This window comes from Octopus bimaculoides, chromosome 5 (assembly GCF_001194135.2).
Source record: "Octopus bimaculoides isolate UCB-OBI-ISO-001 chromosome 5, ASM119413v2, whole genome shotgun sequence".
NCBI lineage: Eukaryota > Metazoa > Mollusca > Cephalopoda > Octopoda > Octopodidae > Octopus > Octopus bimaculoides.
Window position 1 is genome coordinate 34,225,747 of NC_068985.1, and position 13,549 is coordinate 34,239,295.

The 13,549-nt window shown below is 32.8% G+C and overlaps 1 protein-coding gene across 1 annotated transcript; it reads left to right on the plus strand.

The window, feature by feature from the left end:
• Positions 1 to 2,495: 2,495 nt before the first annotated feature.
• Positions 2,496 to 10,238, plus strand: LOC106869177 (CD63 antigen). Its single transcript, XM_014914798.2, has 9 exons — positions 2,496 to 2,640; positions 4,128 to 4,196; positions 5,232 to 5,441; positions 5,623 to 5,697; positions 6,664 to 6,762; positions 7,373 to 7,426; positions 8,495 to 8,626; positions 8,865 to 8,948; positions 9,936 to 10,238. Exons 2-9 carry the CDS (start codon positions 4,137 to 4,139, stop codon positions 10,008 to 10,010), a joined length of 789 nt encoding a protein of 262 aa, XP_014770284.1. The 5' UTR covers positions 2,496 to 2,640; positions 4,128 to 4,136; the 3' UTR covers positions 10,011 to 10,238.
• The last annotated feature ends 3,311 nt before the right edge of the window (positions 10,239 to 13,549 follow it).

Below are 13,549 nucleotides of genomic sequence, written 5' to 3' on the forward strand. Positions count from 1 at the left end.
ACATATATATATAGAATACCTGTATATATATATATATATATATATATATATGTTTATATAAATATGTGTGTATGTATGTGTGTATTTCTTTTATTCTTTTATTTCTTTCAGTCATTTGACTGCGACCGTACTGGAGCACCGCCTTTAGTCGAAAAAATCGACCCCAGGACTTATTCCTTGTAAACCTAGTACTGTACTTATTCTATCAGTTCTTTTGCCGAACCGCTAAGTTATGGGGACTTATAGGACAGAAACAATTTTAAAAAAATTATCATTGAAAAAAAAAAATAGCCAAATATCTTTCAATATCTTCAAATTCCACCTTTTAACATGGTCACAAAAATAAACAGGCGGAACATTTTGCAAAATTCACTAATATACATATTAAACAGTTGGGGACATTTTCAAGAGCTTTTAACTTTCATGAAAGAGAATATCATGAAAACATCCTATCGGTTTATGATTAACTTGTTCATGAATGAGGATTATATGAAAAAGAAAATGTTTTGCGAGTAGAGTGGTATAAAAGTACGCAGTCCTGATACTCAAGGAAAATGCTCTAGCCGTCTGTGAAGGCTTACTGAATCTAGTTTGACAATGCTATTGACTGTGTGCCACAAGTCTGTCACTTCTTTGGCTTCGAAGAAAATTGTTGTACATTTTTCGAGCCTCAATATATCTGACAGAGACGGCTTTAGAGGAAACTAGACAAATTACTACCTGTACTCAAACGTCTATTGGACACATGGTGGTGTGCATGTCTTTCAAGTGTAAATGACAGCCTGACTTTTATAAGTGTTTTGATAAAATACCTGAGGATCCATTTGAAGAAGCGAAGAAACATATGGATATTTTCCACTTTCGCCGAAAGTGGTAAATATCAATGATTCCAACACATACTAATAACTATTTTTCAATTACGTGGGCTTATATCTCCTAATATTAGATTATTGTCTGTATAAGGTGAAGGCTTATAATTCTGTTTACAGTATCTTACTCCCCGTCGTTTCCTAATTCACGCAGAATTCGCACATGTTTACCCCCGCCCGTACATACATTTTTCAATGTTCAACAAGAGAAACGAATAACATCCTGAAAACTGTCACAACACTTCTTTGGGGGAAGCGTTACAGGGTCATTGTTCAGTTACGAAGTGGAATGCATTATCTCTAAGTTTTCTATACATTTATTAAAAAGAAATAATCAGAAAATATAAGCGCAGTGTGAAAATGTATTTAAGTGATACACTGGCGCAGGAAACCGACCCAGAATCGAATAATTTTGTTTCAATCTTTTGCTACTTGTCATTGATTTAGCTGTATTGTACCTGGAATAAACAGATGAATGCTCACTCAAGTGACTGAATATAAAGTGTAGAACCTTGAAAATTATTTTGCGATTGAAGGATGAAAAACTACAAGCTGCAATTATTTTCTTGCTGTCTAGAACCCAGACTTGCAGACGGATAAATTCAGTTCAAAGAGTATATAAAACTTTATGTGCATGTATTTGTACTGACACTGGATGTAAATTTGAACGACATAAGTTGAGGTAGTTTGTGCCAAATAAATTCTCTTCAGCTTTTCCAACCCTTTGAATGTTTCTAAGCATGATGGTATCCAATTATAATGGAGAGAAATGATTTTCCCCTTTAAAAAGAATAAAGAAAAACTGAATAATGTCCTATTGATGCATACTAACTCGGAGTTTTAGCGTAAAATTAACTGTCAAAATGTTGCTAATGAATTTGACCAGTAAAAATTTAGTTTATTTTTCGATTATTACTACTATTTAATTTCACTTTTCATGTGACATTAAAGCAAAATTTATTGTTTTCTATATTTAATTTGATTTTACTTCTAGTCATCCCGTTTTCCGAAATAGATACTCTAGTTTGATTATAATTTTTTCTACTTATACACATATTTTTGTCGAGCCCTCATATCTTAAGTTTCAGGCTTATCCCTGTGTGTGTGTGTTTGTGTGGCCGAGCGCTAGTGAGTGTGGGTGTGTATAATAAAATTTATTTTAAACAAACTTTGTTTTTATATACATATGTAGAAACATTCATTATTACTTATCTATCTCTTCAAGTATTTGACGTGGCTTAAAATTCACTTCATAGTTCTATGAAATGCTTGAAAATTTGTTTCCTTTATTGTTAACAAGAAATTTACCCCCAAATCTCCGCTTCTACTTGGCAGCAGAATTTGTGTTGCTGGAAAGTTTATTGCACAATATCCGTCAGTGTTTTATATCAAGATAACTTTTTATTTATTTGCTTAATAAGCATTTAACACAAGTCCCTTCGTATGTGCAAAGCAAAATATAGTTATTCTCAAAACTAAACCTATCGATATAATTTGAACGCAGAACGTCAAGTGTTTGTTTCTACGCCAACTCGAGTTATGTTTTATAAAAATAATAATGCTGAACTCTGGAATATAGGACACTTGATAAGTGTTGACTGCTTACCAATGTGACGGATATGGATTTCTGGGAGAGGCTGTTGATATTTATCCTAAATAGCAGTAACGACAGAAAAAAATAAATATAAAGTGTGACGACGTCAAAGTGGGAGGCGTTTATCTGAGACTGTGCATTTGAATAAAAGCATTCAGTGCAGGCTTCTCGCGACTGGTAAGTTCGAAATAACATTTATATTCTTTGTTGTTTTCGATGTATACGGTTGATATCGACCAAGTATTAATCTTCAGTCATCAAATATCTTATTTGTAATATAGAATATCGTCTCAATATTTCTATACGCTACCCCATTTCATCGGTTTATTAACATTTAATGAAAATCAATTAAAAATACTTATCTACAGTTAAGAAACCTGATTTTTTTTTTCCTTCTTAAATTTGTAAAATACCATATTGTAACGTTCAGAGAGCAAAGGAGAAAATTGAATCGATATTTGTTTTATGAGTTAAAAAGTATGTATCCTTATGTATTTTAACTTAAATTCTCTTCCCAAAGAATTAATGAAATCTTCCAACCTTAGAAATATAACCATTGTTCAAAAACGTCCCTACTTCATTTCTTTCGACCCGCTTGTGTTCCTTAAATAATTTTTAATAGCTAACTTTTGCCAAAGAAAAGTAATTCCAGGATAAATTCTATAAAGACTATAATTTGGGTGAAGTGTCATGAGACTGTTCCAGTTGAGACAAGGCGAAATAGATTGAGATATAAATATCCTCAGATACATAAATGGTTATTAATCCAGAGAGTAATTAATGTGAATTTTGATGTTTATACTTTCTATATTATGTCGTCAATGTGTCAAGTGGAACTTCTAGAAACATTGTAACTGAAAACTTAGGGCTATACGCTAAGTTGCAAAAAGGAGAACACAGTTGATGTATATTCATCCGTGTGCATTCTTGACGGTATTGTTTTAGCGTAACACAATTGATGTATGGTAACAATTATACTTAATCATCGACGCCAGAAGCGTAATGGACAAATACATGTGAATTCAGAGCTCTATGATTCACCCTGTCTCTACTCAGTTTCTTTACGTGCGTAATTTCGGTCGGCAGAACGAAAGTAAGAAACTTGTGTAATACAGAGTTTATCAACTTAAAAACGAAGATGCTACCAGATACATCGAATACTATTTCTCCCGCTTGGACACTTAAACGTTGTACAATATAGTAAACTTATTCAACAAATTGTCTAATTTTTTTAGTGAATGGGGATTCTATTTGTCACTACCTTAACTTTGCATTTTTTAAAGGAGTGGTTACATTCTTTTCACATCAAATTAATTTACTAAGTTGTAATTGTAATTCTACTGTTATTGTGATAATAGCTGGCATAAATATTCATTTGGTTTCAAGTTTTCAGAAGGTCTTAACATGACAACTTGTTAAATTCGTTAATTTTATTTAAAATACCTTTCAACGGTTATGAAGGTTAAAATATTTTAATTCCATTCTAACAGGCAACTTTGTACATTTCCAACGTACATTTTCATGTCTAATCCTAATTTGTACAACGTAAATTATACATTTTGAATTTTCTTTCGTAGCGCCTCTGTTAGTTTTTGTATAGATTTTAGATCTTTCTTGAATTCCAAGAACCAATCGAATCTTTTCCTTTTTTTTTTTTCTACAAGAGACGAACCATGTCTTGTTTACACAACTTTGGTCGGATCATCCTTATAACATTAAACGTTATTTTCGTCGTAAGTATATTTTATTCCTTTTTGGGAAATTCTGTTTTCGGTAAGAAACTGACGAAACTCGCATGCTGGACTGAAAAGGAAATCTATTAATCTTATTCAGTAATATTTCCGATTCCGACATCTTAGTTCTCGACACAAACTACTACGATGTTTAGTTTTGTTTTGAGTCCTGATGTAGTTTGGGTTGACTTTGTGGTTCGCTCTTGGGACGATAAATAGAAATCTACTGGATTTCAATGCAGTTAAACTCATCAAATTTAGTGTAAAAAGAATATATTTCCAAGAGAATCGAACTGGATTTGAGAAACTGCATATTTGTACAGATAATTTTTAGATTGTTGGTAGAAGAATCGATCTTGAAAATGAGTAGACTTTATTTTTTTGAAGACTGAAATAGATTTGATTAAATATTACCTACGCAAATAAGTTTTAAAATAGCTCTGACTTTATAAATAGCCATGTTGACTCTCTTCCCCGCCCTCTCGATTGAACACGCGTGCATACCCCGCTTAGTTTGGAGTGGAAAAAAAGGACCGTGTCTATTGCCTTCACAGGTTCATCTCTCCGAGACCTGTGAGATCGACATGGTTAATATTACTTTTGAATGGGTTCATGGAGACGGGTGGAAGGGAAAGGTACGAAACGAATTGGAAGGCCAACCTGCTGGGGAGAAAATCTGGGCGCAGTTAATGCGAGGGGGGGGGGCTACTGATGAACACGGAATGATGAATAAGATTTACTTATTCGGGAGTGCGTGAATGGAGGAGGAACTATACAAACCAACTCCGAGGAGCTGATACTTCTTTATAGTCGTGATATAAAAAGTAGACACTAAGTCGGTAGGCTAGAATTAAACTTTCCTTTATTGATCCATCCATGCCTTGCTTGATAGATGGAATTTGGAAACCAATGTTAAGCCAATAAAGTGTCAATTCTTTCGAGTTTTAATTTTATCTAGATACTTCATTTATTTCTGGTTGATTTAACTATGTTAATTGTTTGAACTACACTGACTTCGCTTTTTCTTTCGACAAGATCACTGGAATTGGTATTTTGGGCTTGTGTATATTTTTGAAAGTAGACCAAACCAGCAAAATTATTCAAGATGTAATTGAAGAACATGCCGATGCCAAAAACTTCAGCCACTCTATCATAGTACTGGTAGTTTTGGGTGCTGCAATCTTGTTGATAAGTTCCCTAGGATGTTGTGCTGCAATCTTCGAAAATCGCTGCTTGCTAGGAATGGTACGTAAGCTATTTGTTCTAAGTTCACAAAATTCATGTTAACAACATTGGTTTAAATGCAACTGTATTAAAGACGTGCTTTAAATTAAGTTGAGAGAAAAATTAAGTTTTGTAATATTTGCGGACGAGATTATTTGGCTTTCACCTTGTTTCAATGTTATTAAATTCTGTTTTCTTTTAGTATATTTTCCTGTTGAGTGCTATTACTGTCGCTGAAATTGGAGCTGGTATTTTTGTGGCAGTTGTGAAAAACAAGGTATTTAGTATATGCTCAGTAGAAACACTTTTCGTAATGTTTCTTTTACCTACCTAATTTTAATCTTTTGTCCCTTCAGCCTGTATTGGATCTTTTTTAAAACGGGGGCCACATTTTTCATTAACGAAACACTTTGAAACTTGGAACACTGGTAGAATGTGTCATATAAAACATCTTTTTCTCTTAGTCTTCTTAAAAAAAAAAAAGAAATCCATAAGTTGTTCCATGTTAAAGTTGTCGTATTTCTGTAATTTTAACCAATCACTGACGTCCATTCAGCCGATATACATTAAGTGCCGACTACATAAACAAACAATTCTGAAACAATTAACCCTAATCCTACGGTTAGGGTTAAAGCAAATAAAACGAAGGTATGGAGATTAAATACGCTTTACACCGCTTAATCAGCCAAAGGAGTAAATATAAACAACTGAATACTTGTCAGTGATTGGTTGAAATTATCGAAATAAGACAATTTTTTACATGAAATAAATTCGAATACAAAAATATTTTTCTGTTCTATAACACAAAATAGATAAGTATACAAAGTTTGAAAGTCTTTCCGCACCAAAAACACTACGTAAAACATTAATGAAAAATGTGGCCCCCGTTTTAAAATAGATCCCCTGTATTTTTGTCTGGAAGGCATTAAATGTTTCAAATATCGATAATAAACAGTATTGCTAATGGTTACATAATTTTATACATTGCATTTTAATCATTCAACTTAATTTCTATTTTTAAGCATTTCATGTATAATGTTAGTATTTTGTAAAAATTGAACTTAGCATGTTGAATACAAGACAGCAAATGTTGTTGTACCCTGTATAAGAAAGGTAATTCATTGACTGGGTGGGTTAATATTACTGCGTTGATTGCGTTTGCTCACCGGTTTGGTGTGCTGCGAATTGATCAAACAACGGTTAAAGTAATTTTGTTCATATTTAATTCAATGTATTGTTTCAGATCCGGAGTCATATTTCAGAAGCGGCCCATGAAGTGATCCGAGAGAAATATAGCAAAAATAAAGAAGTTACTCATACCATCGATATTCTTCAAGAGAAGGTATCTATTTGCTACTACAATCTTTGAATATTTAAAAATATTTTGTATCTAAACTTTTAAGAATTCTTTTGCCTGTTTCCAGGAAATATGGAAAATGAATAGACTTACTAATATCTAGTCAGTTTAACGGTGACGTTTTCACTCTTGACGAGATAACTTTCGAAATCGTTTAGTATTTCAACTTATTTGCCGTTTGAACTTCTAATCTCAAATTATAAATTTCCAGAAATTGAAACTTTTGTGCTAAGAACTTTTTGTTAGTTTAAAAATTATGTCCATGAATGTATGCAAATTTCATTTTTCAATTTAAAAAAAGTTATTAAACATCTCGAATCAGTAAATCGTATTTTTATGCGAAATGAATAGCTTTTTAAAAATCCTAGCACTAAAACAGTTTAATATTGCAAATACTACCACCCAAGAAATCAAGTTGATATAAACTCTTTTCCTGCCTTAAATTTGGTCTTCTGTTTAACTCTTTTTGTAAAGGAATGAGTTGTGAAATAAAGAAAAGCGGGTCGGTGCAGTTTGGTGTTAAGATTTAAATGTATCCAATATAAAGATTGCAAAAATATCTCTGCACTAAAATGCTTTTTTTCTAAAATTTCAGTTGAAATGCTGTGGAGCCAATAATTTTACTGACTATTCCGTTTTGAAGCTCACTGTAAGTGAAATTTTCTTTGCTATTTAACTGGATTTATCTCCTCAACTACTGAAGGCTTAACTGTAGGGATATAATTACGTCATTAAGTCTGCAAAACGTCGTTAGTTTTAGAATTGTTACTCCATGCAAGTGAATATAAGTTAACTTTTAAGAGTTGTTAGTTCAGCTACAATTGTTTCTGGTGAATATAGTCAATTAGGTTGGTGACTGAAATGGTAGCAATATTGGTTAATATAACCTTTTAGACCTGTTAGGGAAATATCAGCAATATACAGGGGTCGAAACCGCTCATATTCCATTCCTTTCAGAAAAGGGATTGTCTTAGTAAATGGGTATATCGATAAACTACCTGGCTAGCTATTTTAAAGATCTACGACTAGGATGTAGAATGCCAAGCCGAGGGAATTATAACTTGGTTATAGAATTCCACTTTTAGTTAGAAAACAGTTAACAAATTTGAAAGAAAAGTAACATTTCAGATTTACTTAAATTATAACTAGTGTATTTGTATTTCTTGACACTAAAAAAAAAAATTGAAACCAAGACAGAATACTGAAGATGGGTCAGATGAATTTCTTCATTCAGTTTTCTTACCATAGAGATGATATATACGAGCTAGTAATGATTACAAATCGGAGCATGGAACTGAAGTGAATATTTTGCATTGGAAATTTTATCTTTGCCATTAAAGTTTTATTCATTTACTCAATGATCACACATACCACAAATTGATTTTAGAATTTGGACACTTGAACTATAAGATTGTGAAAATATATCGTTTGTTTTTAAAATATTGCAATTATCAATGCTTTATTCAGTTGAACACATTTTTATACTACCACCACTAGCGAAAGAACATGTTTGCAAAATGTGTGCATTGGTCCTAAGATTTTAATATTTTTAAGAATGCCTTTATTAATTTAAAATTCTGTTCCTATGCAGATCTCATTGCTTTTCTTAGTTTTTTTTTTTTTTTTTTTTTTTTTTTTTTTTTTGTACGAGAACAATTCCATGGTTATAAAGTCGACAATGTATTTTGTACAGTAATTTTTAAACTCATTTCCGTAGGTTGGTAAAGTCCCATATTCTTGCTGCGTTCTTAAAAGTGACGGTGATAATCCTGAGCCACAGAATAAGACTGAATGTGAGTTAGAAGCTGAAAATCCCTTTTTGCACGATGCAAAGTATCTGCATACAAAGGTAATATTTTTCACGGGATTTTATTGAATATCTCGATGTTTCCCAACAATTTTTATTGATGCACTCGTAATAGACTATTAAAACTTCAGACAGTTGCTTCGTCAAATTTAGTTTCTACTTTTAAAAAGGATATGCGAGTGGACGGCTATAAAGTTGTGATTGTAATTACATTTTTCTGGCTAATGAATTTGTTACTTCGAGATTTTAAAAATTCTTTTCATTTTTTTTGAAAATTTAGGGTTGTGTTGATACTTTGGAAGTACTGGTGAAGAAATACAGTTCTATTATACTTGGTGTTGCCCTTGGTATTGCTGCATTCGAGGTAAAGACTAGCAGATTATTTTTACTTTGAGCTTGAAATGTTAACTAGCAACTAGATGAAGTGTTTAGCACTGACTCATTCTATTAATCGTCTTCGTTGTGGACACAGTATACTTCAGACTTTTTAAGAGGGTAGGTTGGGGGTTGAGAAGGATTTAACTGATATTTCGAGCAAGTCAAGTAACACTGAGTTTCTCAGACGTCGTCTTGCTGTGGTGAAGTTAATGTTTGGGCAAATCCTATAGAAGGATTGAATATTCACTTCATGACTTCTGTGATGATATCAAATCTGTGACTATTCTCTAATAGACGTTTAGAGCAGGCAGTAATATCGCTTGCTTTAGACAGGAATCTGAGGGAAAGCCTCGGCTTTACCTTGAACACAAAAGGAAAAGAGTTTCTTGTATGCGGCTGACAAAACATTACTTTAAATTGTTTTAACATCACTTGTAACGAAAATATAATGGGTGTAATGTGACGGTTATTAATGTATTTGACATGTAAGAACTGGTTGTCATAGATATTAAGCATATTTTATCGTTTGGTAGTTGAGAATTTAAGATTTTGAAACGACTTCTTGTGGCGTAATCTTTTTTGTCTCCACCATCAAATGGTAAACGGTGATCGTGAACTAGTCGCAGTTTATCAGCTGTAAATTGACCTTCACCTAAAGGTAATGTTTAAAAACTCTTTAAGAAATTTGAAACAATTTCTTGTTCCAGTATATAAGGTTGCTTAAGTTCCTACAATTACAGAACATCTAACCGGCTTTCCTCATCTACATTCTGCTTTTCACAGCGTCCGCATGTTACAAAGTCGGAGACAACCGAAATATATTTTGATGCAAACATTCATTTTCGTAAAACTGTTTCATATAAAAGAATTTATAAAACCTGAAACGTCCACGGTATTGCTTCTTATTAGTGACATAAAATATTAACTTTTAAAAATGGGATTCATTGTAAAATATCTGAACTCTTATTTGCAGGTATTTTTAATATTTTTGGCATGTTGCATCTGTCGCGAGAACAATGATGAAGATAGAATTGGTTTAATTCACTGAGTTTCTAAGTCGTCTTTTTGAACTTATTGTTCAACCTACTGATTTCATGCCTTTCTGGAGACGCGGATTCATTTTCTTTACCCACCTCATATATATATAAAATAAAATGACTGAAGATCAACAGAAACATTTCAATAAAATTTTTCAGTAATTTTTCAATAACATTATACAATTAAGATGGTTGTTTTGTAAATTTCATCAAAATAAAGCTTTTTTTTCTCTCCCACACTTGCTGAATTTTACATTTGAATAAAAATTGTATATTCTTTTATTTGTCATTTGACTGCGACAATGCTGGAGCACCGGCTTTAGTCTAACAAATCGACCCCAGGACTTATTCCTTGTAAACCTAGTACTGTACTTATTCTATCAGTTCTTTTGCCGAACCACTAAGTTATGAGGACTTATAGGACAGAAACAATTAAAAAAAAATTATCATTGAAAAAAAACAAATATATACACACACACATACGACGGGCTTCTTTCAGTTTCCGTCTACCAAATCCACCCACGAGGCTTTGGTCGACCAAACGCTATAGTGGGCACTTGCCCAAGGTGCCACGCTGTGGTACTAAACCCAGAACCATGTGGTTGATCAGCAAACTACTTCCAAAGATAGTTTTAAAACTTTTCAATTTATCAATTATAACATTCGTTTTCGTCTTACCCATTGATGTTACTCTATAATTTTAACTATACAGTATTGTTATGTTAGCAACTTGCTAGCAACGTGCATTAATTGCATATTAATTTAATTTATCATCTCTTGGACAAGCGCAAAGGCTGATAAAATGAATCAGATTCTTTGCCAATTATCTATTTACTGACGATTATTGCGTATTTTAAAAATGAAAGCTTTCGTGCTATTTGTACTAATTGTCCTTGAACTTTGTTCGTTTATCGACTTTATCGTTATTCCTAACAATAACTGGGGTATCAGTTTAACGATAAAAAATATATTAATTACAAACTACAATCTTTTTGAAAGTTTATGGACTGCTTTTTAAATATAACGGCGAAGCAACTAGCTATCTGAATGTGATACTTCCTGTGTCTTAATCATGCATTGTCCTTCCTCCTAGCGCACACGCATCTTTGTAGATATACGAATATTTAAAATGAGTTTGAGCTGCAATGTTTGGTTCAAAATGATCACTTATCGATGTAATAATTCAAATTTTATTTTGGGAGAAATGGATTGAAGCTAAAAAACATCAAAGATTCTAGGAGTAAAACGAAACTAAACAATTAAGACAGTAATTTAATTATACTGCAACGAAAGTTTTACATTTCAAATTCGTCAAAATCTCTTCGAATGACTACCCACGAAAATAATAATAATACTGAATAGTATTTATCAGCAACACCAAGGCAGATGAAACTATCTTTATAGGCTGTATTGCCAAATACTGACGCAGATTCTGAATTACATTAGATATAACTTGTATTATATATCCTACCAAATTACTGTAAGCCTCTCACCTACTGTACTGAATCTTAAATTCTTCGTTATTTACACACGTACACTGAAAACCTTGTTAATTTCACATGTGTTCTCGTCCATCATCACTATTTACACCCATTACTTACGTCATTATTTGACAAGCTCCTTTTAGATTTTGTTTCTTGATGAACTACAATCTGAAACGTAGAACGTTGTTTCTTCCTTACAGCGTGAAATTAACTTGCACTCTTACTTTTCGTTCTCGATATGATTTTGGATCTATTACCATAGACTGAGGACACTATCTCGGGACTGAACTTGTATTATACTACTACAAATTTCTGTGATCTTGCCTATTCTGCTGAAGCTATATGCCCTCCGAAGTTAACATTTGCTCGTACTATTGGTTAAATCCCATACTAACAGATTAAATTATGTATAGATCATAGTAGCCACAAGTCTGTTTGTCTTTCACAAAGTACTTTTCAAATTCTAGTTTTTCGTGAAAGCGAGCTATCAGTTCTGAAACTCTAGCCGAAAGATAACTGAAAACTAATGTCTTAACATCTGGGGAATTGCTTTGACTAACGAACTACATACATGAACAATTTATAGGTCTAATTTGAAAATGTATCTGCTCATAATATACTTTTGGGCGCATAAGATAGTGTAAATAAACATTTTTAACTGTCATTACTATCTCTAGAATTATCTCTATCGCTAACAACTTAATTTAATACGAGTTTTCATTTGAACTTTTGCAATTGATCCTCCGCTATGTTAATTTATTACTTGCATTACGGTCTTAATCTGAAGTTAAGACCACATGAATATTGTGAAGAAATAACTATCCATTTTCAGAATTATCATAGACTGCTAATAGTATTAATCAGACGTTACTGCAATAATAATTTATCGAAAAACCAAGGTCTACTTCCGCACACCATCAAGTTTCTTATTTCTTTCTGTATTTGAGCTTAATTTTAAATAACAGAATGTCATACAGTGCTGTAAATTGCTCTTGCTATTTTTCCATCGCTGTTTTTGCATAAGTTAGTGTCATTCGACCATAAGTTGTAATGGTAATGAAGAACATTATGTAAAAATGCTTTCCAGCATTGACACGAGATGAAATCAACTTAAGTGCTTGACTAGTACTAATTTACTCGGACGATCAAGATTCCGAATGTAAACGAAGTAAAGTAAATACTACAAGGCATTTATTTTGTCACTCACTGCCCTAGTCGTAGCTAGTGGATATTTTGATGTTTAATGTTACCTTATATATGTTCCTCCATAAACACTTATCATAAAATCAAGTTACTGATTTACTAATAGTAGCAATGCATTAATTTACTCATACACAATACTTCAAGGAACTTGCAATAAACAACAAAGAAATACAGTTGTTGAAGTGTGGTCATAATGAGACACCATCTCCAAGGGTTTAGAAGAGTGTATCGACCTCAGTACTTGCTCCAGTATGGTACTATATCGATCTCTGAACCAATGGGACGGGACACAACATAAACACCAATTATTTTTATATATACAGTTACTGTCTCCCAAATTCTGCTGACAATGTCCACTCAAGGCGATAGTAAGGGACACTTTGTGTAATTGACGGGTAGTGTGACTGTCCTGGAACCAGATGGTTGTGAAGTAAACTTCTTGGATGCAAACATGAGTATGTGGTTAGTTTACATGAAATTCAAACATCCTTAACTACACTGGAAAGATAAGTAGCACTTAGACACGATCAACGAACATTTAAGCATCTCCAAGTGGAAACTAAACGAAAGTAAAGGATAGACGCCTACTATTCTTCTGTTCCGTTTCCGAGGCGCCATAACAAGTATAATACTCATAAGAGTAACACTATGTTAACCAACCTCAATATCAAGTGGTCATCTCGCCTATTCAATTTTGAATATTTAGTGTATTTGCTACAATAGTTCCGGCTCTTCTGAATTAGCAGGCTGTACCGATTCCACATAATGTACCTTTTCTTTGTTTTTAGTCTGTCTCACTTCGCCTAGATCAGTAACATTGAATTTCTATCTCTGCACAATGTCCCTCAACACAAGTTGAAATT

What these genes read in the sequence shown, in the direction of transcription:
- LOC106869177 (XM_014914798.2), top strand. Translation starts at nt 4,137, where the DNA reads ATGTCTTGTTTACACAACTTTGGTCGGATCATCCTTATAACATTAAAC. An exon ending in ATCGCTGCTTGCTAGGAATG is followed by an intron (nt 5,442 to 5,622) that starts GTACGTAAGCTA and finishes GTTTTCTTTTAG; the next exon opens with TATATTTTCCTGTTGAGTGC. An exon ending in ATTCCGTTTTGAAGCTCACT is followed by an intron (nt 7,427 to 8,494) that starts GTAAGTGAAATT and finishes TCATTTCCGTAG; the next exon opens with GTTGGTAAAGTCCCATATTC.